Raw genomic sequence first — 27,622 nt, forward strand, 5'->3', positions numbered from 1 at the left:
TAGGGCTGGGCCTGGGCTACAAACACGAGCTTTGAAGCAGAGTTCTGAAATTCCCTCAGACTCTTCTTTTGGGGTCTAGTTTGCTCTGCTTCTTACACTGAGCTAAGCAGGAGGCTCAGATGAGACCTCAAGCTCCACTGCAGTCTATATGGGACAGATGAGGAATGTAGGTTTTTGCCCTAGACATACATACTGCTGACAGATTTTTTCAGATGTGCCATAGCCAAAAGGAATCTCTCCTAATGCCTACAATCTGCATGTCTTGGACATGCTTAAAACATTTAATTTTATTTTATATCAGTACAAATCACCCTTCTTTTGTGCAGAATGAAGGGCGATGCTAGCAGTGTTCACTATACCTTTACTCTCAAAAAAATCCCTAGCCAAAACACTTCCCTAAAATCAGCTATTTAATGCAGCCCCTTTGCCAGCCCAGTGCTGGGGGAACTCAGTCTTTCATTTATTTATGAAACCAGACAGATTCTTGTGTTGCATGTGGAGCTGAAATTCTAGGTAAGTGTTCGGACTTTTTTTTAAACTTACTTAAGGTGTGACTTTTTCATTCTTGTTATGAATTCAGCTGTGTAAATCATATGACCGTTCAACAGTACCTTGTCGATGCGTGTACCTTTTTAGGCTTTGAAAGGCATCAACAGTGACTGTAGATGTTGCGTCAAGATTACCAAGTATCAGCGTGGAGTCTGAGTTAGATGAAAGCGATTTAAGGAAAATGACTTGCTTAAAATTAGTGGAACACTATGTGAGGATCTTTAAAACAGAGATTCATGTCTTTAATTTCTACAGCTCTATACTCCAAGAATCTGTGGTGACCATTGCAGCTAAAGGATTAATGTGGCCCATTCTGGTTTTAGAATAAAGATAGATCAGTCTATCGAAATACTTGCTACACTGAAGACAAAGAGAAAAATCCCATTGACTTCAGTGAGATCGATTTACTGAATCACCAGGGTTTCACCATATATGCTTGGTCATCAAGATTTAAAAAGACATTTACAAATTTTGACAGTCCTTTATAACATACTTATCTGAGGCATAATTACTAGAGCAGGTCATTCATGGTGAGTCTTGATAAAATTCTTTCTCATTTATATTAATATTTATGTATCTTGTCTCTTCTTTGCATTTTAAAACATCACACAGACACCAATTTTGCACCTGCTGAAATCACTGAAAAAATTTCCAGTATCTTCAATAGATTATAATCAAACCTTTAATGAGTAAAATACTGATGAATACATTATTATTATCGTATTACTATTATTATTTTCACAATTTTGAAATAATAATGTAAATGAGACCAGGAAAAAAAGCTGCAAGGCAACAAAACCTGATCATTATAATCTGCAACAAATAAATCTGTAAACAAATAAAAAATAAGTACTAAGGAATTGTTTATGAGTAATGTTGTATATGAAGTATACTCCATGTTAAACTGTCTGAAAATCTTGTATTTTCACTGTTTATTAAACAATCAGATTTGCTTCTGGAACTCACAATTAGTCTGAGAGTTTATGTATATTCATATACAGTCATATGCTAAACTTTGTTGTGGAATAAATCTACATTTGTTTCAATGATGTCTGAAAACCAAAAGGACTTAAACACTTGCATTTGTTCAGGTCAGTATTTTCTTTGGGAAATTAGTAGTTGTGCTAAGACTGACTGTCAGCAATAACACATTTTCACTTCATAATGTCTTTAAAAAATGTGCTTACAATGACGTGGATAGTAATTTAAAAGTTACGGTATTATTAAAACTGGAAACTTTAGTAACAAAAAATAGTATGAATTTTAAAATCCCAAAATATAATATTGCAATTATTTAATTTCATTAAAATACCACTTTCTAATCCTAAATTACTTTTATCTGTATTATTTAATATATTTTATTCCATCACAGGAAATAATGTGGAGTTATTTAATTTTATTTATACTGGGAGAATTATTGTTTATTTTGAAATACACAATTTTAAAATATTGTCTATTTTAAACAGGATTCAAGTTTTGATATCTAAATAATGGTAAGTCTATGATGCCTTTATTCTCTTTCATTATTAAGCGCTTCAAATATGCTACAGAAAACTCTCAGGCAGACTCAGATTTGGGGGAATTTTTTTAACTTTTTAGAACAAGTTGTTCTAAAATGACGACAAACAGTTTTCTGGAAATCCACCCTTGGTTTCCTATACTGGCATAGTATAGCATTTTCTCTGGTAACTACTTCATAACTTGTGTGTAATAATTTTTGTCATGTCAGTGTTATTGAATGATAACTTTGCTTCATAAATCATGTTACACAAGGGATACATATCTCTGTATCACATACTATAAAATACTCCAATAGAGTTGGAGTATTTTATAGTATGTATACACACCCTTTATGTAAACCTCTGCTGCAAATTAAGGAAATGAACCTTGTAACATTTCACGAGTGAGTAAAGTAACCCGTGTGAGTTGTCCCTCAAAGAGGCTTCTCAAAGGAGTGAGAACTTTCTCATGATAGTAAACAATTCTGGTAATGCCTCAGTGCCTGCAAAATACATATTCCCGGAGGATGTACATTCTATGTAATCGCTGTATTTATTTGGGATTTTCCGACTGACAATATTGAAAGAATCAGCCTGGTCTTTTCTAGCTCCTGACAGAAAAATGTTCTTGCAGAGTTTTCCTGACCAAGATGTACTGGGCCAGGCTTTCGAAGACGCACTAGAAGTACTGCAGCAGCACTCCGACAGAGAAATGCAGTATTCACCAGGTAAAAAAGACCATTATTCCATTTCATTTACCACTCTGTATTTTCATGGGAAAGGACATCTTCAAGCACATAGGTGGGAAAGTAATTTTCCAGAGGTGGATTAATGGACAGCAGAGGTGTATGTTGGGAGGATGGAAAGGGGGAAGAATATTTGGAGGTTTTCTGCCCCTCCATTAGCAGTGCCCAGTGTGGCGTGCATCTTCCATATCACAGCACAGGGAAGCTGGTGGACAGTCCCCTCTACCTGCCCCCCACTACCAGCCTAGGTGTGTTGAGCTCAGCTTTCCTGTAATTAGAGGATATATGACCATAGTGCAACAGCCATTTTCCAGTTTTAATGTTTTAAAGGAAAAATGCCCTTCTAATATGCTGTGAATAAACTCGTATAACAATGAATTCCAGCAGAAAAAAAATAAAGAAAAAAAAGACCAAGAATCCAACAGGTGAAAATAATTGCCACAACTGTTTTTTTTTATAATAAAACATAAATTTTAAATATTTTTGTGCAGAAACGATAGCTTGAGTCTGGATAATTAATAGAAAAGTGCTTTTCTTGCCTTCAAGAGTTTTATAATTTGCAAAACTTAAAATACAGGTAAGATGTAAGTTGTTCCAGTTCAGACAAGGTTTTGACAATGAAATTACTATAAAATTTAAAGTCTATATTTTATGTGTTTACACTGCGAATAGAAATGGGAGGAAAGGAAAATAGGGGGCTACATCACAAATCGTCTAAGTCCAGAAGAAAATATCTACTGTCTTTTGTGTGGAATACTTTTCATACGAGGAAGTTTATTTACATATTATCTATTATATTCTGAAATGTAAATAAGACCAATTGGACCATATCTTCAGCTGTTGTTAATAAAGTTTTGGCTCGCTGCATTGGTAGTTTGCATATGCTGAAGGACCACTATATATAATTACTTGCAGTGTTCTTGCCTGTATCTATTGTTAGGGCCAATGGAGGAAAGTGTTACAACACTTGCAACTCAGTGTTTAGTATGTCCCACAGCTACACCCACATTTCCACTTGCAGTAGATGGACCCTCCACAATGTTCTTCTGACCACCTGCAGTGTGCAGTTTATTCCAACTGCCTCAGTCTGGTTCTCCTCTGTTTCATTTAAACATCCTAAGGTCTTGGGTTCTTTCTGTGTTGTTCTTTCAGGCACTGCGGATGCTCTGATGCTCCTTTGCTTCGTTCACGATTGGAGACCCTGAGTCATGTTGTACTAATGGCCTGCAGAACTGTGTGACATGCCCTTTTCCCTTCTAATCCATGTATTATTGTAGTCTATCCCATTCATTATGGTTTGTGATCTGTTTGGCCCTCCTTTTTCTATTAACCAAACTATTTCATGACACTATGAAATATCTGGCATTCTGTCTTAACAAATATTGCTTTTCATCATGAAGGCCAACAAAACCAGCCCCAGGGTGTGACTAGCAGTAACAGTACAGATTCTGTTGGATAACCTGCTGAAATGAAACATCTTGGCTCTGGAGATTTTATTATCTAGAAGGCAGCCATAGGACAAATGCTGTCTGACAGACTCAGCAGCATGTTAGATTGTTTGCCGCTGGGTTTTTTTTCCTTCTCCTCTCCCCTTTTATCATTCAGTTTTTGCTCCATCCTTCTAATTCTCAGGTTATAAAAATTGCCTGACTGTGATTAACCACCACCACCACCTCCGAGCAAGTCCCAGCTACTCTGCAGCACCATCTACAGAGGACCAAGGGTACAGCTGGAGAAATGTGGTTGTAAGTGAACTGATGACTAATAACAGTGTCAGACATAAATGGAAAATTGGCTGCCCATTTGTGATTTCTAATACAAATCATTATGCTAACACTAACAGAAATTCAGTCTGGCCAGGCATGAGTCAAATGCAACAACCTTGGGAAATATTTGCAAAATGTGTTGAATAGTCTCTTTTTAGGAGTTGTCTTTGCTGGTTGTCTCTGGTGCTCTTCTGTGGTTTGTCATGTAACGTGACAATTAACAAACCAACCTACTAGAATGATAGAGAAAAGGGCTTCTTTCTATTACCTGGAAACATACAGAGAACAACAACTTCCAACCCCCTCATAGCTTCTGCTGCTGTGAGAAAGTGCCACGCCTTGCATTTCTTCCACAACAGTTTGCTTGAAGAGTGCTGGAAAGACCAGCGTTAGCTGGACTCTGAGCTCAGCCTCAGCCAACAGAGTCCATACTCCTTCTTAAAAACACCAGGAGCGTGGCCTCCAGGAGTGACAGAAAATGAATATTGCAGGGGAGATAATTTTGGGTAAATAGATTCAACAAAAGCCCGTTTTCAACCAGCGGATTAGCCACAACGTGACGCAGGAACTACAGAGTCTACAGGGGCCACTGTCCAGGTGGCCCTTGTCTTTTACCCACTCTGGAAACAGAGTCCACTGTTCCTCCTCTGCTTCCAGCAGAAGGGTTGAAGGTCCAGAGTGAAGCAATTACTCAGTTTTCCCTCTTAATTTCTCGGCTGGTGGGCAGTCCTTCCCACTGGACATAAATTGGTGCTGCTTCTTATTGGTACGGTACACGACATGCCTTTGTGGCTGAGAGAAGTCTTCCGTGGGTGAGGTGATGAAAGACTTGAAGGCTTCAGGCAATGAATTATTACGAGTTTCTTTTCCTCAGAGAATGCATTCTATTGGTAACTCTTCATTGTCTTAATTCTTGAAGAACAGCGCTGCGGATTTTTACGCAGATGAGACTGTCTACCACACGCTGCAGAATATTCCAGAAAGCCAAGTGATGCATGCTGCTGCTGGCCAGCCAAAAGCAGGGAAAGGTGGGTAGAAAGAGCGTATCTTGATATGTACATTATGCTACCTTAAAAAAATCTTTTGGCAAATCATGCTTTCTCTTTCTCCTAATTTTTTTACTTTTAACAGGAAAAAATAAGTTAACATTTAATAGTAACTAGAATACAACTGCTAGTGTTCAATTTCTATCTGCTAAATCTCACAAGGCAAGATAAATCTGTTATCAGCTTATTCTGTCCTCTTGTTTGGTACATGGAAAAACAAACCAGAGATTTCTTGAAGGTTTTTTTACATATTTTTGCACCTGATTTTATGTCTACCTTTGTTTACTTTTCGAATTACCTCTTAGATTTGTCACTTCCAGTGTGCATTTTTGTGACTGTTTTTGTGCTCATTTTGGTTGACTTTACTTGAGTGGATATCTATTTTGCAAGGAAGAAGTTGCATGGCATTAGTTATTGCAGTACTTCATTTGCTTATTGCATTCATTCTTTGTTTTTTGTTTGGGATTCAGCATCCTTTATATGACTCTGCTAGATGAGATTTACACAGCTTCCACTCTGAGCTGTTGTACCTACTTTTGACCGTGGGGTCTTTTTGAGTAGCTTCCTGGTTTTGCTGCTTTTTGAAATCCCCCTCTTTCAACTTTAACCACATGGTGTCTGTTTTTGGTGTCTTCTCTTCCCATTGATGCTGAACACTGTGGTTTCTGTTGCTTAATAGCTACTACTACTACTACTACAACAAATTCCTTGGGATGATGGGAAGAGTAGCCTCTCCTTTTAAGTTCTGTACTTCTGTACTTGAAATTCACCATTGCAAACAAAAACCTTTCAATTCAGAAATGTTGTTTTTCTAAGTCTTACCTGGTGTTGCACTGAGGAATTTTACATGTCAGTATCTAAATTCATCTTCAATTGTTACTGCTCTGCTAAACTTCATTTCCTACTTCATATATCTTTCACATTATTATCTGTCTTTTTTTCCGGAAAGCTATAGTGCATAGATTTGCAGAATGACTGATGATTCTTATGTGGTTTTTTTCTGTCCTCTTATGGGTTCCTTTGTGTCCATGGTGATATTCCTACCAGAAACTGTGATTTGGGGGACTATTTCCTATATACCTAAATAAATTTAGTCCTCTTGGCTTCTTATTGAGACATGAGAGGTTTTCTGTACACTAGCAAATAGTGTGGCCTTTTAGGAATAGATCTGTAGATGAAACAATCAGTACTGAGTACCCAAAATCTGTGTTTAAAATGTTTCACCAGGGTGTATTTAGGGCAATCTCTAGGCTGGCCGCAAGTTCTGAAAGCTGCAATGACTTAGGTACGGTTCTGGAATGCATCTTTGAGTTAGGTTTCCTCTGAAAGGAGTCCAGTTCATCCACAACGAGACCATTCCATGATCTGAACTAAAGGTCGGTGAGTGGAGACAATCAAGAGAGGTACTTCAGAATGCATCGGAATTAGACACACCCAGAGAGAATTAGGCTACTTCAGGACAATTCAGTGCAGAAATCTAATGCAGATGCTCTGAAACACCTCCTGGAGGAACCTGCCTCTCTCCAGAGACCGTATAAGAAACCTGCAGACACCAGCCTGCTAGCTCAGACTGATGTTTAGAGCCTGGTAACAACCATCACTAGCTTATGCGATGAGGTGAAGTACAAAGATCTGTGAACTAACCCCACCTCAAAGTCGTGCATCCACATTGTGTAGGACTATGGAGGTAACAGCTGGGGTCTAGAAACACAGCTGCATTAACACATAAGAGCAAATAAGCCCTCTCAAACCAAGACATCAGCTAGAGATAATGTGTCCAGAAATAAAAGCTTGGGCAGAAATGACAGCTGAACTGAGAGGACAGACAACATGAAATCAGATGCTGCTGCAGACATGGCTACGCTATTGTTTTCCAGCAGACCCTCAGTCCATGGCAGTCAGTGTATTTTCCCCTGATCTTAATTGTTCTACCATAGGTTCATAGTTTTATAGGATAATTTGGGTTGGAGGGGACCTCAGGAGGTCACCTACTAAGACGTGTGTGCTGTGACCAGGCAGTGTCCTTCACCGGTTTGCTTTAAAGCTTTTCATCTTGTTGATAATATACATATTTCTAGCAGAATATGTACTTCTAGTCACAGGCCAATTTTTATTTAGATAATGAAACTCTATTAATTTTTTGGAAAGTACCTCTGTTTTCAGGCTCTTCTTCCTAGTCTGACTGTTACTTCTCTCCTCTTTCCTTACCATCAGACACAGATTACTGTCATCCCTAACAGATGTCTTGGCTTGACCTCAGTGTTCCTTAGCAACTGTCACTTTTCCCCTGTTCCTAGTTTAAAATAGCCATGCAAGACAAGACTTTATGAAGTTTTGGTACAGCTGCTTGTTTCCACTTTGGTTAAAGTGGAAGCCGTTCTTCTGCATAAGCTCTCCTTTCTGCAAAATGTTCCTCTTTGTCTCATAATCTTAAATTCTTCCTCCTTATGGCAGCTTCTTGGTCACCCTTGGCTTTGTGAAGAACTAGGAGTACTTCAGAGAGAGATCCACAAGACCTAAGTGAAACTAAATAAGCCTTGCTAGTTAACATAAGCTGGAGAGCTGAGCCTCTGGGGAGATGCGCTTAGTTAACCGACAAATATTGCAATACTGGGCTAGCTTTATTCTGCATGGGAAAACAAGTTGACACTTCTGCACATATTTAGAAAACTACAGCGCACCAAAAGGTCTAGCTCCTTATTGGCTAGGTGAGATTTATGGTTCAAAACTAGCTTGCTTTTTCTGCTCACCCACTCACCCTTTCTTGTATCAGAGACTACCTTGCAACCCCAAAACATTCCTGAAACAAACCTGACAAAACTGAGTCATCTCACAATCTTTGAGTTTTGATTAAGCAGGGAAAACACTTATTCAAAAACATTCAGATTGGCTCTCCAGAACCTCTTTCCTGCACTGTCTGAGGCTGTAATTTCCTGCAGTGGGTTCCTTGACCGTGCACCTGCACAGCATGTGTCTGAAGACTGCTGAAAGTGGCTTCTGAGACCTATCACACAGTGAAGTCATCAGATATTTCTTATGATCCCAAAATAACCTGCTCTTGACACTCTTAGTGACCAAATTTCTTTCTGTCACCACAGATCTGTGCATGTTTCAGAACTATCATCCCATTTGCTGTTGCTGGTCTTCCGCTGAATAGTTTATATTGATCTTTTAATTTGTGACAGGGTATTAGGTTTACCTAGGCTTTTGCCTGTAAGATCCTTTCCAGGAAAAAGAAAACTGTTCATCTTTTAAAACGAGTTCTGTTCTGACCTTTTGTACTTTATTTCTTAATAGCTAGAAAAAAACTTCGACTGTTCGAGTACCTTCATGAGTCTCTGTATGACCCAGCTATGGCAAACTGCATTCAATGGGTGGATAAGCCCAATGGTGTCTTCCAGTTTGTCTCCAAGAACAAGGAGAAACTTGCAGAGCTGTGGGGAGAAAGAAAGGGAAACCGCAAGATCATGACATATCAGAAAATGGCCAGAGCCCTGAGGAATTACGGAAGAACAGGTGAAATCATTAAAATTCGACGGAAGCTGACATACCAGTTCAGTGCTGTTGTTTTACAGAGACTTGCTCCATCTTACTTCTTGGGAAAAGAAACAGTTTATCATCCATACGTTCAGTCTAGTCAAGAATATCAGTGTGCAGATGACTGGATCAGTTACAATAATTACATGTATAACAATGGTTATGCATTACAGCATGCTAACAGCTAGACATATCTTTCACATAAACAAGCCTTTGTTAGCTAGTAATACTTTCCAGCAAAGGAACTCTTCTCTGTACATAGCTTTTCCTTTAAGATATCATACAAACACACGAGAGGAGGGTTTTAAAAATGATGTTGCCCTAGTTTTGTTCCTTCTGAATTTAATGATAAACGGTCATTGACTACTGAAGAAAACCATCAGCTGTCGGGCACGTTTTATCCACCACGATGTTAATCAAAGGAATCACTTCAGATCCAAGCTGGTATATCCAAGATCAGGATCCAGACTTTTGTCTGTTAATGGACACCAAAGATCCCACCCTGACAACACTGATTGGAAGTTTTATGTGTATCCCCAAAATTTCCAATCAGAATTTAGATGCTGTTGTACCATAGTGCATGCACTCCCTAGCAGTTGGGTGCACGTGAATTAGAAAGAGAAGAGATTTGCCAGCTGCATGAAGCTATTGTCTGCTTTTTTCACCAACGTTCTGTGTTAAGAGACATATTCTGAGTGAATGCCTGGCTGAATGATAGAGTCCACATGAAGGTGCACCTGTTGGCCAAGCTGTTAATCCTTTATCACTTAAATTAACATATCTTAGCACAGATCCTGACATATGGTATTAGGATTGCCAGGTGCACATTTCACTGCTGGTAGTGGATGCATTGGGAAAGTGACCATACCATGAGAGGGTTAGTGAAGGATTATGCTTTTCACGAAGTTATTTACAGTTCTTCCCCCACTAATGTGAGAATCTGCGCTTTTCTCCAGCAGTTCTGTACTCACCTAACAAGCATAGCTTTGTTATTTATAACAGCTTTTGGAGTTATAACTTTATACATATAAATACAGTTATATTTCTCCAGGTCTTTTCCTACATGGGAATGTAGCTGAAAGGCTCAGTGATTATATACTGTCTTCACGGGGAAGAAGGACTAAATATAGGTAAAAAGAGAGTACTAGATCCGTATGCCAGGATGATACCTATAAATCTAATTTCATACTTCAGTTACCTGATCAACTTGTTTCATCATATGAGTTGTCTATTGTGCCAAAATATTTCCATTCATCTGCATTCAGTCTCAAGTTCTGCGTTTTCCTTCAAGTGAGTGCAAGTCCAGATATTAATAAAGCCAAAATTAATTTCTGTGGAGAGGTATAAATTGTGGCCTGGTACGTATGATGAAATTCGCTGACTTTGATAGTTACCCCTTTCTGTAACTCCTGCTTACTTGTACAGGGATATAATTTTATATAATAGACACGATGCAAAACACTCCAGCAAAATTCCAGGTTTTGAATTAGCGCTTTGGTAAGACAAGGTGTGTACTCTGAGAAATCCAAAGCATGTTAAATAGCACTAAAAACAGACCCAGACTTTAAGTCAGTAAACATCTGCCAAAATAAGACGGTCATAACTGTGTTGTTAATATTTAATTTTGAGGGTAGTGTCCTGTACAATATAAACATTACTACAAGATAGACACAAGAATGCCTCTGGTCTTATAGAACTGAATCTGGATCCTGCTGTGGCACTGAACACGGTGGGAGTTTCGCTCTTACAAAGGACTGAGGTCTTTCAACGGGGATGCCTTCACTGTGTGAGCATTTACGAAAACACAGCATTTCAAATGTCATAATGTACATAAATTTTCCAAGAAACGGCACAGTTTAGTTACTCCACATCTGTCACCCATTGCACACTGACTTTGTGTTATTTGCAAGCCTGGTAACGTACACCAGGTTAAACGTCTGCTTTCTGTAAAATGCTTACTTTATCAATATGTTTGGATTCACTTTCCTCAGCCTCATCTACTTGTTAAGGAAATAAATACTTATTCAGATGCTGTGTTACCTTTTTAGCTTAAATGTAAACATTAGCATTTACTTCCTATAAAACTGGTAACCAAGTGAGATGTTATGGCTGCAGATGGGAGAACAGTACAGAGCTGTAAGAGAGGAGCATAAGGGGTAAGAACTAAAGGATATTCAGGAGGAGAAGAAAAGAGGGAATCATAGTATCTCTGGATAGAAAGAGATGGATTTCAGCCATAGGAGTAACCATGAGGACTGACAGTGTTAGAAAGAGATTTCTTTGAAAAAAGGTAGCACACCCCACCCCCCTTCTGGCCTCCTAATCAAACGTACCTGGAGAGATTTTAGAAACTCCTACTGTAGTTCTGTGGGTGTACAGAAGCATACTTAACTGTGCAATGCACTGATATTTGGCTTACATACTGAAAAGATTCTTGACTGTTAGCAATGCTTTAACCTAGCAAAGACAAATCATAAGCAAAAGAACAAGATTACCAAATATCTGAAGCACAGACTTAGACTTACTGAGGTCTGAAATAAGGTGTAGCTGTTTTTAACTGTGGGAGTGTTTAACCACTGAAACAACGCACTAAGCGATGTGGTGGATTCGTTGTTTCTCAACATCTTTAACCCGAGACCGTATCTGTTTCTAAGATATACAGTACTCCAACAAAGTCATGGCAAAATCATAGTCATACCACAAGACACAGACTGAAAGTAGGAAATTGGACTGCTGGTAGTCTCAGTCTTTGCAGAATCCTGTCATGTAGCTCCAGGCAGGAAATTCAAGGCTGCATGTGGAGATCTAAACAGAACTGAGGTGGGTGCTTGTAAGGCATTTTGATTCCCAGTGCAATTCCCTGTGCACCTCACCCTCCATCACTGTCGTCCCACCCTCAGCCTCTGCATTGCGTCTCCTCCCCCTGATCTGCACGGGCTTGGACAAAAGGTCTGAGGGTGCCATGCACCCAGGGGAAACATGAGAGGCAGCTCCCGAGACAGCAGCTTTATCCCATCTACGTGACTCTCGATAACTGGCCCATTGCTGCCATTGCTACCTTCATCTTTGTCTCTCTCCTGTCTCCTTCCTCCTCACTCCCAGCAGCCAAATCGGGCCAGAAAGTGGTCTGCCTGCCCACCCAACTGCCGCTGTTTCACCCTCACCTCTGACTTAGATGTGGCATCTTGCCTCAGAAAAGAGCCCGGGACAGGGCCTAGGAGTGGGGAAAGGAGCTGGCCTCCTCCCAGCTCCCACACTCAGTACCCTGCTTTGAAGGATACCCCACTCTGAGCAAGGTGCCCTGTGCTGAAGTCTTGCACGTAACTAACACCGTGCCTCATGATGCTTCAGGCACTTAATGAGGCCTTGAGCCTTCAGAGTGACGTGTGCCTCTGAAGGGACGGCAGAAATCCCCCTGCACAGGCATAGCTAGACATGTGGACAATCTCCTTGCTCATCCCTTGTGTCACCTTTGCCGCCTGTTTTCTATTCAGACGTTGCAGGCAAGATCAGAGAGTCCCAGGCGAGGGCTGGGCTGGTGCCTCTCCCCAGCGCACAGTTCTTGTTTGCTCTGGTGACCGCAGGTAGGGTATCATGCCTTCTACAACTGCTGCAGCTTCAGCGTTGGCCTCTGATGGAAAGTCCCTGTGCCACAAGCCAGGATAACGCCAGGTGGGGTTGCACCTTGATGGGAAGAGCTTTGCCTCTTTGGTGGGTGAGAGGGTGGCAGCTCTGGCCCCACAAGATGGCACTAATGGGCAGCTTTTCATATGGAATTTGTGACGCTTGCAGGCCTCCTGGTCATTTGTCTCTGCACGACCCTCTTGTTTTTTCTTGTTTCTTCCCAATGTTTAATTTTTTTCATCTTCGTGCGCAGTGCTGATGCAGATGTGGCAAAAGAAGCACTTTTCCTTCTGAAGTTCTTCCCAGGCCAGTTCCAGCTGTGGCAGACACAGAAAATGTCACAACTGAGATGATGCTATGAAATCCACAAAAAAAGCAGACACATTATGTCAGCAGAGCCACAACTCTGTGTCGACTACCGTGGACAACAGTCAGTTTTACAGCTGCAGCTCAGCATCTTCTCCAAAACGAGTGTGGCTTCAGTGGCTTCCAACATTGCCAAGGGCGGTGCATGAAGAAATAAAGCTGATCTTTCAGATTTAGACTTCTGAATTCCTATAAGCAGGAATTACGACGACAGCCTTACAGAATCTTGAAATGGACAGAACCAGAGCATCTTTGTACAATGTTTTATCTAACCCATCTTGCTCAACTTATGCCATGCTTACATATATATATCCTGTTGAACAGACCAAAAGCAGGAGAGATTCTCAGCTTTCCGCTGATAAATTACTTGATTTTATTTCATTGTACTTGAATTTGACTCCAGTGGAACTTTTCCTTTTGGTAGCACTTTGAGCACATATCAAGTACCTGCCTTCACCTTGTCAGATGCTTACCAGATGTGCATTCTAGTGGCAGATGGGTCAGACTACCTCACTGTCCCAAGTGCAGATGGATGCTGTCTCATGGAGAGCATTGAGCTGCCAATGCCTGCTTTTTATAAGCTGAGATCTTCTCCTATCCCATCACAGAGCTGCATGGTGCGGGTTACCATTAGTGCATTGCTGAAAGAGCATAAAAAGAATGGAAAATACTACAAACAGTGTTGGGCTTTTTTGCAATAAACTTCCCATGGATTGCTTCCTAAAAAGTATCCTGAATGCCAGATGTAAACAAAACTATGTGATCTTTTTTGGTTAATGAGAGCTGACCATGCATTCTTGGCAACGTCTAAACAACCACAGCTAATTGCCAAGTAGATGAACGACTGCAAATGCTCACTGGTGTGAGCAGTTTCCTACATTTGTGCAGAAGCTGAGATTCATCTGAAGGACTGGAGAGAGTCTGAGTCCATAAAACAAAGTTGCATTGTAAATCTTTTTTGAACAACGGTTTTCAGTTCTGCTTTCAGTCAGGTTCACAAAGGTGCTGCATTTCAGACTGAAACTTTAGCTGTAATATTCGCTGAGACAATGTGATGAAGGCCTCACATGTATTACAGAAGACCTGGAAAACTTCGTATTTGGTGCACTATGTAGAGAAATCCCTTGTTGACAGTGACAGCAGAGGGCGTTTGCCAAAACCGCATGGTTTCCTTGGGTGTTCTATGTCCGGCAGAGCTCCCTGTGAGTTACCAGCTGGCCTCCTAGCAGTGGCCCTTCACGGGCAGTTACTATCTACCTGTGTAAAGACCTCTGCTGAAATCTACCACTGTGCTAGAGCCTTATTTCATCCAATTTCTAGTTGTCTGACCTGCTGACGTGCTGTGAATCGTATGTGGTGTATTTTGAACCAAAAACTGGCAGCAGTACCTCTGTGCTCACCATTGGTTTCTTCAAAAGAGGGGCAGACCTCCAACACCAGAGTAAAGTTCGTCACCAGCAACACAGTGCCTATCCTATAATATGGCTGTCTTATCATGTCTTTTATAATATCTCCACCAGGAGATTTCAAAGGACTACATACAAGCATCTGTAGGTAGAGCAGAGCATGCATGAGGTATGGTCAGATGTCTGTGGACTCATGGCAGGTGAGTGACCGGGCTGGGAGGAGAACACTGGCACCCTGAGCCTGTCCTGCAGCCAACAGCCAGGCCCACCTTGTGCCGCTCCAGCTTCCTGCTCTTTCCGAGGCATAGGAAGAAAGAAGTGAAATACTTAGCAGAATCCAATCCACACACCGGAGAGAAAGTAAGCATACAAAAGAGACTTCAAGACAGACAGCCTTGGTGCTGGGCATACATTTTAGAATACCACTCTCCTAAGGCAATATAATGCGTAAGAGGCACCAGCCACCTTGTTAGGAAGTTGCACATCGAACAGTCAGTGTTGATACAATGGATTATGAGGTGAATTACAGTGCAACCAGGCTGTATTAGCAAGATGCCATCAAACTGCACGCAGAGTGTAAACTGATGGATGGAAAAGTAAATTCCTTATTTGACATTCCAGGAACACATAACCTGAGCCAAGAGTTCAAGAACCACAATGAAATAAAAAGACAGACAGCTGGTTGTTTGTCATGATATCTCTGTGTGGAATTAGAGGCATTAATTACATATGGGGAATATTAATGACAGTTTAAAGTGGAATGTAGCTAATCATTACTGTACTATCTCCAAGTGGAGCGCTGGTGAAGCCGTAGAATATTTTCTTTCAGAGGAAATGAAAACTCAGCAGATCTATTTGGAGTACTAGGAGCATGTAGTAGTCCAAGGGTCTAGGCTGACTTTTCTGCCTCATTAGAACAGAATTCAATCACAATTAGAAGACACAATTCTTTACAGATTTGACTAAGACCATTAGTCTTGTCGAGATGCAGAAAGCACATGAGATGGCTTAAAAATCATGAGATTGGCATGAAAATGATAATATTTGAATGATTTGCTTTGCTTTCTAACCTTCTTGATTTCAGGTTTCCGGTCTGCACCCAGCAATGCTGAGACTAACACTCTTTCCAAAAAAAACCCAAACACTGGGAGAACTGAGGTTGTTGGAAAAGCAGTATGTTTGGAGAGGTGCAGAACAGCGAGGAAAACTCCCATCTTCTGTACAAGCAGCAACATGCTTCAAAACAGAGGCAAACCCATCCACTACAAGCAGTTAGTGACTTGCAGGCAGAGATGAAGAAGAAAAGATGCAGCTGTGAGATGGTCTGTGGCCACTGGAAGTCTGTGCGATCACACAGGCAGCCCCTACTGCTCTCAGTTTATTCTTGGCTGGTTTTAGGCAACCGGAGTACTTTGGACCTGTGAGGTTTGCAGAACCTCTCAGTCTTCATAGACTAAGACAAAGGATTTAGACTGCATTTCGGCATGCTGGGGTAAAATCCAGAGAGTCTAATTGTCAATTCCACTCCTTTATCAGTCCACAGCATTAAAACCAGATGAGAATCAGGCCTAAACTTCTCAAAAGGCCTTGGAAGGTCCGAGCATCTCACTAACAGCAGTCCTGCAGGAAAACGGCAGTTTTCACTTGGTGTCACTGTGAGATAATGCTGTGTCCTGTGAAAAGCACACGAGGAACGGAAAGTGCTGGGTTGACTACAGAGCATCAGGGCCCTAAGTGCACGTCCCCCTGTCCCATGGATTTGGCTGCCTGGGCTCAGGGCCAGGTTTGATAAACAGCTGTCTGGCCTTGAAAATGTTGTGAAAAAAGAACTGGTTGAGAAGAAGCTCTAAGAAGTCTCAGCAGGGGCTCTCCCCCTTTGCTTGAGAGCTGCGTTTAAGCTGACTTGGACCCTGCCTGAACTGTGCTGCATCCATGCCCTGCCTGGCCATATACCTTGTTGATCCAGACCCAAACCCTGACCCATGCACTGATTTCACCACATTACCTCAGACCTTGCAGATCACTGTGGACTTGTCTGGCAGTCACTGGACTGTGTCTGACCTGGTCACTGCCACCAAACCTGTTCTGCTCTCCTTGACTGGGGGCTGAGGGACTGCGCCCTCGTCAGTGAGGTCTCTGCCTGGTCCACCTTATTACGCTCAGCATCCTGCTCCCTTTCCCTTGCAGAGAAGCTTGCCCTTGCTGCTCATGAACACAACGGTAGCCGAGGTGCAAGTTGTTAAAACTTTCAGTCCTAAAGAATAAATGACACTACCACGTCCTGGGAAGTGTAATGACACTCAGTCTCAAATGCAATTACTTGAAAATAGTATCTAGTCGATCCTTCAGAGTATTGTTTGGCACTTCGGAAGCATTTAATTCCCTCTCTGACCTCTGCACAAAAAAGCCACCTCTTAAGTAGCTCCTGTCTACAGAGGCAAATTCTCATATTACGTGATAAACTGCGAATTTAAACCAATGTTGTCACACCAGTATTCCCCTCTCCTCATGTGAGTTCTTATTCCTTGTGGGTCTCTGCCAACTCCACAGTTACTCTGGAATAAGCATTACAGATGTACAGTTGTCAGTGTAAGAAGTGGTAGCAGTTCCTTATCTGGGCTGAGCAAAGAGACGTTTTAATGAAACAACTCTGCAAGGTTTGGACTGTTACAGGCTGCGAGTGACTGGAAACAGAAGACTTTCCGCTCTCTGTGTTGGTTTCTCTCAGATACAGCATGCTTCAATTTCCAGTGTGTGTCCGTCGGTTTGATTTCTTCTCATGTTATGGAGTCCCCGGGTAGCTGTAATTCACCCCTTGGCTTGCCCTCTGATATGGTGAGGACAGCAGCACATAATCAATGGCAGGCTTGCTCCTATTAATCTTGTTCAGTGAGGGCCTGATCCTCTTTCTGCGAAGGGCAACAGGACAGTTCTCACCGACTTCAGTGTAGGCAGGAGAGTGCCCCAAACCCTCATGGCTTCAGCAGCAGGTGTTCCAGGCCGCCCACATCAATCTTCCCTTTTGTTGAGATTAAGACTTTTGCCACCCTGTGCTGGGCTGGAAGTCAACTACCCATGCAACCTGACTCTCCAGTATTAGGTGTGAAAGGTGCTGCCATGCAAAGCTCTCCATTCATCTTAATTTCAAGAAAAATTAACAATTAGCCCACCTGAAAAACGAAAATCTTTAAAAGTGCTTACAATTACCTTAAACAAGGAAGTCACAATTACCTTAAGGAAGGAAGAAGCAATACATATGTAGAGGAAGCTGAATTTCCTACTTTCCAGTGGCAAAAATCTCCCTTTCTTGTGTTTCTTAGGCGTGGAACCAGGTACAGATGTGATTTTAGGTCAGAGAAATGACCGCTTCATCAGCCTGAGACTTGGGCCAGAGTTATTTGGAAGCAGATGGGCCCTCATTTCAGGGTCTGCTGTGACTCTGAACTGTCTGCACTGGGACTGGACACAAACATAAGCCTTTGTACTACTGTGTCATCATTAATATTTTAACAACAGCTGTTCAAAGATATTCAGAGGCCTGGAATGCTGCAGTACTTCCTAAGAAGGCAGATTAAGCTCCAGTCCTGCAGGGATTTCCGTCTGTAAGTCTTAATTTTGTATTGTGTAAAACTCCTCCAAGTCCTTCTAGGCACAGGTTTATACAGAGGACACCCATGGAGTGGGCTAAATGCCGTCCAGCTAGTCAAACGTTCAAGAAGCACACAAGTTATACTATTACAAAACCAAATATGTAATTTATTGCATGTAGATATCCAATTAGGGGTGTATATATATGTGCATAACTCAATCATTTGTGTCTATCATTTAAAGTTTTTATACATTTGCATCATTTATGTTACATAATGAAGAACATATACAGGTACATGAAAGTTTATATACACAAATGGGCACTAATATAGTAAACATTTAGATTTTCTGAATAGATTGAAACAGAATGAGAGAAAGGCATGGGCTATTTGAACTTCTACTCCTTTAATATGATATATGATTGTTGCTGTTCGATTGTTGATGTAAGTGGTTCAGCAGATAGGCAAACTGTATCTATCTCATGAAAATACTTTTCATATCATGATGCCCTTTGAAAATTAGTGTATTTTTCAATTTTTGTATGATTCATTCCTGTTTGACAAGATGAATTTTTAATTTCAAGGTAGTGAGAGGTGTGAGAGGCTGTAGAGACACAGCAATTTGCTTACAGTTATTCATTACAACTTCTAGTATTACTCAGAGCTGTTATTGACTCAATTATTTTGAGGGCTTTGCATTATAAAACAGAGTTAGGCAACTGAACTTTATTTTTGTAACTGTACTGTTGCTAATACTTGATAACAGATGAATAAATGCTTTATAGAGCAGTTTGAAATAAAGCAATATGTGATTAGATATTTGCCTAGAAGTGGAAGAGAGTACCAATTTGTATTGGTTGGAAATAACTCAATTTGAAGGATAGAAGGGATTTTTTTAGTGAATACATATAAAGGAACCACATACATACATAAACTTTACATACACACTTATATCTTGTAGATAAAATATCTGAATAAAATTTGTGTTTCCATGTTTATTTTCTGATTCAAACATAGGTAAATAGTTAAATTCTTTGCACTGAATTAATATTCCATTGGGAAATCCAGTTTAATTCCTGTTCCCCTTAGACCCTGCATTGCCCCGAAGTGACTGTGGTCACCAGCCTCCGCAGGGACAGGTCTCACATCATCCCAGGTTTGCCGGAGGGGAGCAGGTTTCTGCAAGGCTTAATGGTCTGAGTAGTGCTGAGACATGCAGCGCTGGGGACAAGGTGAGCCGAACCCCAAAATGCCTCCTAATGACTTTTGTTCAGACACTAAAAGTTAAAACTGAAGCGGGTGTTTGCTCCAGTTAATTAAGTGGTTTGTAGGCACCAAAATATTAGTCCAGGGCATGTTTTGGGAAAAAATATCTGGGGTGGTAAATATCCTGTTGCGCTTCATGCATCTACCTGTGAAGATAAAGTCCACCCCCACCCTGAGCTGTCGTGTGGCAGCTGTAGAAATGGGAGTGGGAAGGGACATTGAAGTCCCCAGCGCACCATCAGGGCTCCCAGGGCAGCCTGGTGGGGTCAGGCCTTGCAGGTTGGGTTGTACGGGTACAGACATTTTTCAGTGGGGTTTTTTTTGCTGTGTCAGCAGCTGTGGTAGATTTTTCGTGTTGCAACCAACTCTCATGACAGGTATCACAGAAACTGCCAGGCTGGGCCACTTCAGTGTCTTATCTCCAGCAATGGCTCGTGCCAAGAGCTTGGGGAAAGGTGCAAGAAAGGCTGGCAGTTGTTGATGGTGAGGATAGCCTGCCTTTTGTGGACATCTCTTCTTTGGTGCTATTTGCTAGCTGTGGCGTTTTTCCCAGTCCTAGGGGTGATACAAGTATTTCAGCAGAGTAGTTCACAAAGAGGCATGAAAAGACTTCATATACTGCTTTGATCGTGATATGAATACTCCCAGTTAATTAATTCTCTTGTTATGACTAGTCTGACCTAGGAGTCACAAAATCAGCATTTCAAATTCCAAAAGGCGGTGTTGCTTGGTCTGCTCCATTTAGGGACAGGCACACTGTGAAGTCTGTATTCGGACCCATCTCCCTTGTACTCTATGAAAGCAAGAAGTATTAAAAATTTGTGTTTGCGTTTGATCGTCTCTTCAGCTTAATGTCACCACGGAGCACTCTTTTGGGTGGGGGTATTTATTGCTGTTTGTTTTTCACCCTTTTTCTTTCTTGCCCTGTACTGGCACATGTCATGCTCCTAATACCTTGCAAATATACTCACTAGGTAACAGAGAAACAATGCAGGCTCTTGCCAGTTGTCAATCATATGATCAAAGAGCACAGCACTGTATGTCCCAGGTCAGTGATGAATTTGCATCCAGTCTTGTCTAGCATTTTCTTACTCTGGCTATTAAAGAGAGTATTTAGATGTGGAAAACTGGAACCAGCAAGTCTTTGCCACAAACTTAGGAGCTGAAGTCCTTCACAGGTTGCTGCAGAGATCATTAATTTTTTTCCTGAGCCAGGTAGAAGCAATGTCACCTTCATCACTTTACCCTGCATGTGACTTCCGTTGATCTTGACCCACAGCCAAGACGCTGAGTGCTAGCTTTGTGATTCAAGCTCTGGCATGCTGAAGATGGAAACAAAAAGGTATGTAAGACTTCAGATTACACTTTGGCAAGGTCTGTAAAATTCAACACTGAACCCCTCTAAATCCTGTTGGTTAAAGCTTCATTTTTTTAAAGGTCAATGGTAATTTGATCATCAGAATGAGCTGCTGCTGCAAATAAGGAGCATAAATTAGATCACAGTAGAGCTAACACTTTTTTTTCATGCTCTTCGTATGCAGTTTAAACTTTAGCTTTAAAAGATTGTTTTACTCGCCTGGACAGAAGACGCTCTGCTTTCCTCTTTAGGAAAAGAGCTGAGATGCCAGCTAATTGACAACTCCTGCTTGTAGTGAGTTGAGAGCTCCATTGCAAGTCATCACTCAGTGATCTTGGTTTTAATGCATTTCCAGTATATAGGACAGATAGCATGCAAATAGTGCTCCCTAATTTTGCTGAAGCTTTATTTCAGAGGTTTGGGGGAAACAAATATCTATGGGAAGGAAAGATTCCCCTTCTGCTATAAAGCAATTGTTGCAGTGTTATAACTGTGTCCATGAGCTCATGTCTATGGCATTTCTATAAGGAGTGTTAGAATAACATGTGCTTTAGCTCACTGTATGATTAACATTATTCCTAATGGTTTTCCTCCACCCTTTTCTCTCCTTTCTGGTCATCTCCCATGCTTTGATCTTTTCCAGTCCCGTGTCCCCGTCCCTCAACACTTGCTAAAGTTCTCTGCAGTCCTCCCAGAAGCTCCTAGTCTCACTCTCTACCACCCTTCAATGGTATCTGTTCATGTTTGACATTGGATGGACCTAGACGAAGTTCTAGCGTGCCTTTTATCCAGCACAGCTCAGTGTTCAGTGTACTAGCAATGCTAACAGATCAGCGTTTCACTTTTCCAGTAACAGCATCACATTTTTTGCATAAGGTATACCTCATCTGTTTTCTCTTGCTAGACGTGAATGTTTTATAGCTTTGTATAGAAATTTTTCAGTAATAAAAATAGAAACACTGATGTCAATTCTTGATAAGTAACTCATATCAAATCACATCCCACTGGTAATCTGGCATAGCTCTTTCTTACAAAAGTATTATGTGAATGGATGCCCAAAATAACATTTGGTGTTATTAGTAGTATCAAGGTCTCATCTGTAATAACAATAACTACTGAAAATCTTGCAGGAATAAAGCAGATGATGATTCTTATATAAAAAAACTTGTGACTTTCATTTTAATTTACTCATGTGACACAACTTACTGAGATTATTCCAACCTCATCATTAAATGCCATCGGTGATAACATAAACTTCAGAAAAACTAAACTTCTTGAAGGTTTTCAGGTCTTTTCTCCAGTTATAAAAGTTATATAAAAGTCATTTCACAAATACTGAGATAAAGTAAAAATTGCATTACTTTCTTTCATAGTTCATCTGTAAGTTTTCCTTGAAACCGTTACGTCTGCCACTTAAAAGTTGGTATCTACCACCATGGTACCAGCTATGTTCGCATGGAAGATTCAGTTTAGATGTTGGAAAAAATTTTGGGAGTGTGAGGGCAATGAAGAAATGCAATACATCTCTTGCGGGTGGTAGACATTCTTCAGTCCTGGAGGTGTTTGTGGTCAGGTTAGAAAAAAAATAATAATCATACTAGGATAGGTGATTTTGTCTTAGCGTAGAGGCTGCATGAAACAATCTTTTGAGCTTTCTTCTAGCCATATTTCCTTACAATTTTATGTTATAACATTTCCTACTCTAAATATTTTATACGAGTAATAAGTAATAGTAAGTAATAATTGCAGGATAGGAGCTGTCAATAACGATTGAAACCTCTAGGTACAAGAGACAGAGTGTCCAAATGTATGAAAAGACTGAAATAAATTACTAGTGTAGCTGACTTCAATTAAATTAAATCAAATCCAGCCAACGGAAGCTGAAATCAAATTCTGAGGGGACCATTAGAAACTAAGTGGTGCTTTTGTTCACGTCTAAACACCCATTGATATATATGCGTGTGTATACATACAACATATAGATAGGGATCTTTATTTGGGCTGGATGTAAGGGCATAATTATACAAACATAGGTCCTGTGAGTCACCTTTAAGACTAACTTGGCTGTCAGATTGCAGGCTGGAGAAATGATTATTTGTAAGGCCTGCTCTGCTTGGCTGTGCAATACATGTAAGAGAAGGGTCTGTTATGTCTGGCAGGGCTCTAACTGCTTAGGCACAGCTGGGAACCAGCTGGGGATGAAGGCTCAATCATTTGGGAAGGCATTGCTAGGCTGAAGCTAAGCAAGCAACCTGATCCTACTTGATTTTGACAATTTAATTTTGATTATTGGTCTCTGGAAGTGACAATGTGCCGAGTGAAGGATTGTGCTGCTCAGAAATTATTAAGTAGGACTTGGCAGAGAGAAGAAATGGAATATACCTGTGTGGTTCACAATTCTTTCTTAATCGAGTTCTTGCAAGATTTTCTAGAAGGTGGAAAAGTGTCACTTTTTTGCCAGCTTACTGTTGTTTTGGCTTCACTCCCAATTTCTGCAATAAAATCTCCACCCAGGAAGAATTATTCAGTGTCCACCACAGCCTCTAGCCTGAACTGTCACTCTTAATTTTGATTAAATCACAAATCCTGCCCTAAAACCACTAAGCAGAGAAGGCAATTGTACGTTCACACCAGAGCAGAGAGCGTAAACTTTCCTTCACGTATCATTGGATGTGTTACAGCTGTGACAACCACTGACACCGTGGTTCTGCCTTAAATACAAGACAGAGGGCACTGTCCTGCAAACACTTGCTCTAGTCAACAGACGCGTTCCCAGGGAGAGTCATTAAAACTGATTTTGTGCAGGATTGCCCGCAAGCAAGAAAAAACCGGCACGTGAGGCAGCCCAGGTGGAAGAGCTTTCAAGAGGACTCATTCCTGGAGTTTTCTGCATCTCTGCACAGTGCTTACAGAAGTGAGAGCATCATATTTGCAGTGCTAGTAGGGATTAAATTCCCTCTGCCAGACACAGCCATTTTTAGAAACTTATCCTTGGATTTCTTTTCTTTCTTTTTTTTTTTTTTTTTAATCATAAAGGGCAAAGAAATTGATAGGCAGCAGTTAGGCACAGAACTATGCCTGATCAGCCAGTCTCTGTGTATTAGATTTCTGTATACAAATTCATAAGCAATGATGACATTTCAAGGGATTTTCTAGAATTTCCATAACCTTTCTTCTGAATCTGCTGTGTATGCTAACAGAGACGCGAGTATACGCACTAGAAGACCAGCATGGCTGTTCTTCTGAAATTTTGCCCATGATCCCATCCGTCTAGCCATCAGAGGTACACAGATATCCTAGAGAAATATATAAAGCTCTCAGAATCCATTGTGCAAAATTATTAGAACAAATAGGTTGCGTCAGAGAAACCGTAGATATGCAAGAAGCTCGGCTGTTGAGGAAGTCTTATTAAAATGGGATCTTGATCACGCATGTGTAATTACCTTGCATCATTAGCAAGGAGAGAGCAAAGCAGAGCGCAGCAGAGAGAATGGCAACCTCCCAGTGGCTTGCTGTCCTTGTTGCTTTGCGTGAGGCATGAAGCTGTACCACAGCAAACAGATAAAGCTTTGTTTCAGGGGAGTGGGGAGGGGAAAATTAGCCGGCCCATGGGTGAGCTATGGCGGCAGCTGAGGTCAGAACATTCCTTTTCAATTGAATTTTCCTGGCATGCAGCTTCTAATGTGTTGTCCCCTAGAACTGCATGAAAAATCAAAGTGATTTTAATATCTTCCAACATGAAAAATAGGAGGCATTACCATGCCATTCCGTTGCTTTATTGGCTTATGGAAAGAAAGAAAGAAGAATTTCTTTTGTTCCCACACAAGAAGAACCATGTCTGTTTCTCATTTTGAACTCAAAACCCATGCACAAAGGAAAGGAAACTAAACTTGCCATAGGTCTGTCCAAGCACATGTAGAGGCACATACATAGTGCCTGATTTTACCAAGAGATGCTTCCCACCGAGCCTATCCTGTCCACAGTGGAGTGGAGGTGGTCTGTTCTGATGTGGATTTGAGTCACTTCAGTAATGCCATGGGTTTATCACAATAAAAAGTTTGGTGTGAACATTGTACCCCATGGGTGTAACTTGTTAGCAAATTACACACTGATTTTATCTTGAGACAATGAATATTGAATTTCTCTTTCTTCTGAGTTCTTCTAAGTGTGCTCCTTCAATGTGGCTCATCTCAACAGCCTGTAGTCAGCATCTCAAACAAAACAGTAAGCATGAAGGTGTGTGTTTATATGCAAGAGCATGTGTGAGAGAGGGAAAACAGGGGACAGAGGAGGGGAGGGATAAAGAGAAAGACAACAGGAGAAAGAGAGGAAAGGAGAAGGAGAGAGAGAGAGAAGGTCTGAAAGACAGAAACAGAGAGCAAGAAAGGAAGAGAGAAAGAGAGGGAAAGAAAGATAGAAATGTCAAGTGGGAGAGTCTCTTGTCTTTTACTGTGTCTATGCTGTGCTTATTTGCTGAATTACATTGAGCAAAACCTATTTTGCCTTATTGTAAAGAAGTACCTGGGTCAAAGGACACCCTTTAAAGAAGTACACGGACTTTCTGTAAGGACACAGCGTGCATGTAAAGTGCTTGCTCGTCGCTTTATTGAATTCTTATCCAGGCACTATTTAAACCGTTTCCATATGGCACAGGTCTTTTTTATAAAAACCCACCCACTCAGATACCATATTAAAAAAGCCTATCAGATTTCTTTGGCATTGTCTGATTCACAAATCCCCCTTGGCTTTAAGCCAATAGGTTTTTCTGCTCTATCCATCTAAAAATAGATGCTCCTCTCAGGTTTTGCTAATATTTTACCTGGAACTGAAGTCAGGCTGCCAGAGCTAGAGTTACCCAATTGTGTCTCTAATCTTTTTAAGGATCACAACATTTCTATTCTTTCACTTTGCCTCTTTTCCAGCTTTCGACATTTATATAAACTTAAGCATTCTTCTGAACATATGCAGAAGTGTCAGGGCTGCTAGAAAAACTGCTTGCTACCACCTCTTTAATAAGAGCCTTGGCGTCTTTTTTGCATTGTTGTACCCTTGTTCATGAATTCTAAATCTCTTGTTGCTGTTCTCCTCTTGCATCGGTGCTGTGCTGTGCTGTCCTCCTCTACCGACCAGCCAAACGCTTTTGCTATTTCCCAGCTCCTGTGTAATGCAAGAGTCTCCACCTTTTTTCTCCCTTTCTCTTTTTTTTCTTTGATGTAACTAGACTAGAATGTATCTTTTGGACACAGCTCTGAGGAATAGGCAGTAGCTAGGCTGGGCTTGGACAGGAGCGAGCTGGTGGTCTGTGTTGGAGGCAAACCTCTGAGGAGGAGGATCCTTCTTGCATCATCCTTGCTTCCAGGAGCTATGGAGAAGAGGAGAGTAATTTGTTACTAATCTCCTTTCTCACGCTAGCTTAGTCACTCTGCACGGCAGATAGTGGCGAGGGGACAGAGCCAACCATTGCCTGTCTCTTGCTCAGAAGCCCTGAGCTGGCCCTGTTGAAGTCTGCTATCTGAATCCACGGACCCAGCTGCCCCTGCTGTGTGGAAAAGGTTTCCCATTTCTCTGTGCAGATATTTAATCTGAATTCGACAGTAAGAGAAGTGTCTAGTTTAGAGAAGTGCCAAAGCTGCCGTGATTACTGAAATCTTGTCAGAGCCTCTTGGCTGGAGTTATCATGAAACCTCTCATGAAACAGTCTATCTTGTGTTTTTGGCATGGTACGTGCAGAAACAGCTGCCCTTCCTTCACAGCTCTGGCCATAGCCAGCAGTGGGGAATACAGGGATAAATACATATTAAAAAGGCCTTTAAAATAGAATGCAGGGGATCCAAAGGGTGTTGCAAAAGTTTGAACCCATTCCTATTTTATCTGACTTCAGATATATCCCCTCTGATTTCTCCACTTCAAGAGCACAGTGGGTGCTACGCAAAGTAGCCCTTGCCTATGGCTGCCCAGACAGCAAGTGTCCCCTGTCTTGCAATTCCAGGGATAGTACGAAGACTTCCATCATGCCATCACCTTGACATCATCGGGAACGGCAACTGCTTGTTTTCCTTGTGATATATTACTCCGAAACAACATAAATGTCAAGTGGCTGCCTGCACATATCACAGTGGGAGAAAACAACATTGCACTGAACCTCTAACCTAGTTTGTGGGCAAACTGAAGTGCCAAAATCTTTAAAAAATTAAACAGAATTAGAATATTGCAGCCCAAGGAACAGTTAAAATCAAATGTGCTTCTTATTTCTTGTGTCACCTCCCCTTTGACACTTCTGGGGCGATTTTCTGTACATGCTTACCTTTTGGTCCCAGCTAGTCTCAGCTCGCTTGTGCTGGTCCTGGTCATTGGCATAAGGCTGGATTCAGTTGTCTCAGAGCTCTGTCTGTTCGGTGATAAAATGATGCTAAACAACAAATACTACATGTTGTTACCTCCCTCACTGCAGCGGGTGCCTTGACACCCTGTCTGGTTTTGAGGAAAATGGTTTGTAAAAAGAAGCGAAAGCCAGTCTGCATCTGAACAACCTACTTCATCAAGGGAACCCAGGGCTCGACTTGAATGATGGGATTCTCCTGGGCAGGAAAAAGTATAAAATCACTGAAATTAAACAGGAATCTTTGTATGCTCCAGCAAAGACTTGTTGTATTGCTGTAATGCCTTTGACATTTTGTAAAAGATTTTGTAAAAGATGAGTGCTTTTTACAGAAAGATGTGTTTGATCCAGCATCATTATATTAGTTTGAAACTGCATAAAGAATTGCACATGATAAATCCAGTTAATTTTAAAGAGTGCACTTAGGAAAACACAAGCTTTAAAAATTGCCTCTTAAATAGACATAATCTGTCTTTGAGCTTTGACAGCACACC

The 27,622-nt window shown here is 41.1% G+C and overlaps 1 protein-coding gene across 2 annotated transcripts in view; it reads left to right on the forward strand.

The window, feature by feature from the left end:
• The first annotated feature begins 2,525 nt into the window (after positions 1 to 2,525).
• Positions 2,526 to 27,622, forward strand: part of MYBPC1 (myosin binding protein C1) — a 122,315-nt gene continuing 97,218 nt past the window's right edge. Inside the window, exons 1-4 of one of the 2 annotated variants that reach the window (XM_009944307.2) lie at positions 2,526 to 2,776; positions 4,427 to 4,539; positions 5,480 to 5,588; positions 8,904 to 11,172. In XM_009944307.2, the coding sequence (XP_009942609.2) occupies positions 2,671 to 2,776; positions 4,427 to 4,539; positions 5,480 to 5,588; positions 8,904 to 9,331 (756 nt within the window). In that variant the 5' untranslated portion in view covers positions 2,526 to 2,670 and the 3' untranslated portion in view covers positions 9,332 to 11,172. Of the gene's footprint in view, positions 2,777 to 4,426; positions 4,540 to 5,479; positions 5,589 to 8,903; positions 11,173 to 27,622 lie in introns of those variants that run through there. The other variant, XM_075428586.1, reaches the window with a different exon arrangement.

Source organism: Opisthocomus hoazin, chromosome 8 (assembly GCF_030867145.1).
Source record: "Opisthocomus hoazin isolate bOpiHoa1 chromosome 8, bOpiHoa1.hap1, whole genome shotgun sequence".
In the NCBI taxonomy this organism is placed as follows: Eukaryota; Metazoa; Chordata; class Aves; order Opisthocomiformes; family Opisthocomidae; genus Opisthocomus; species Opisthocomus hoazin.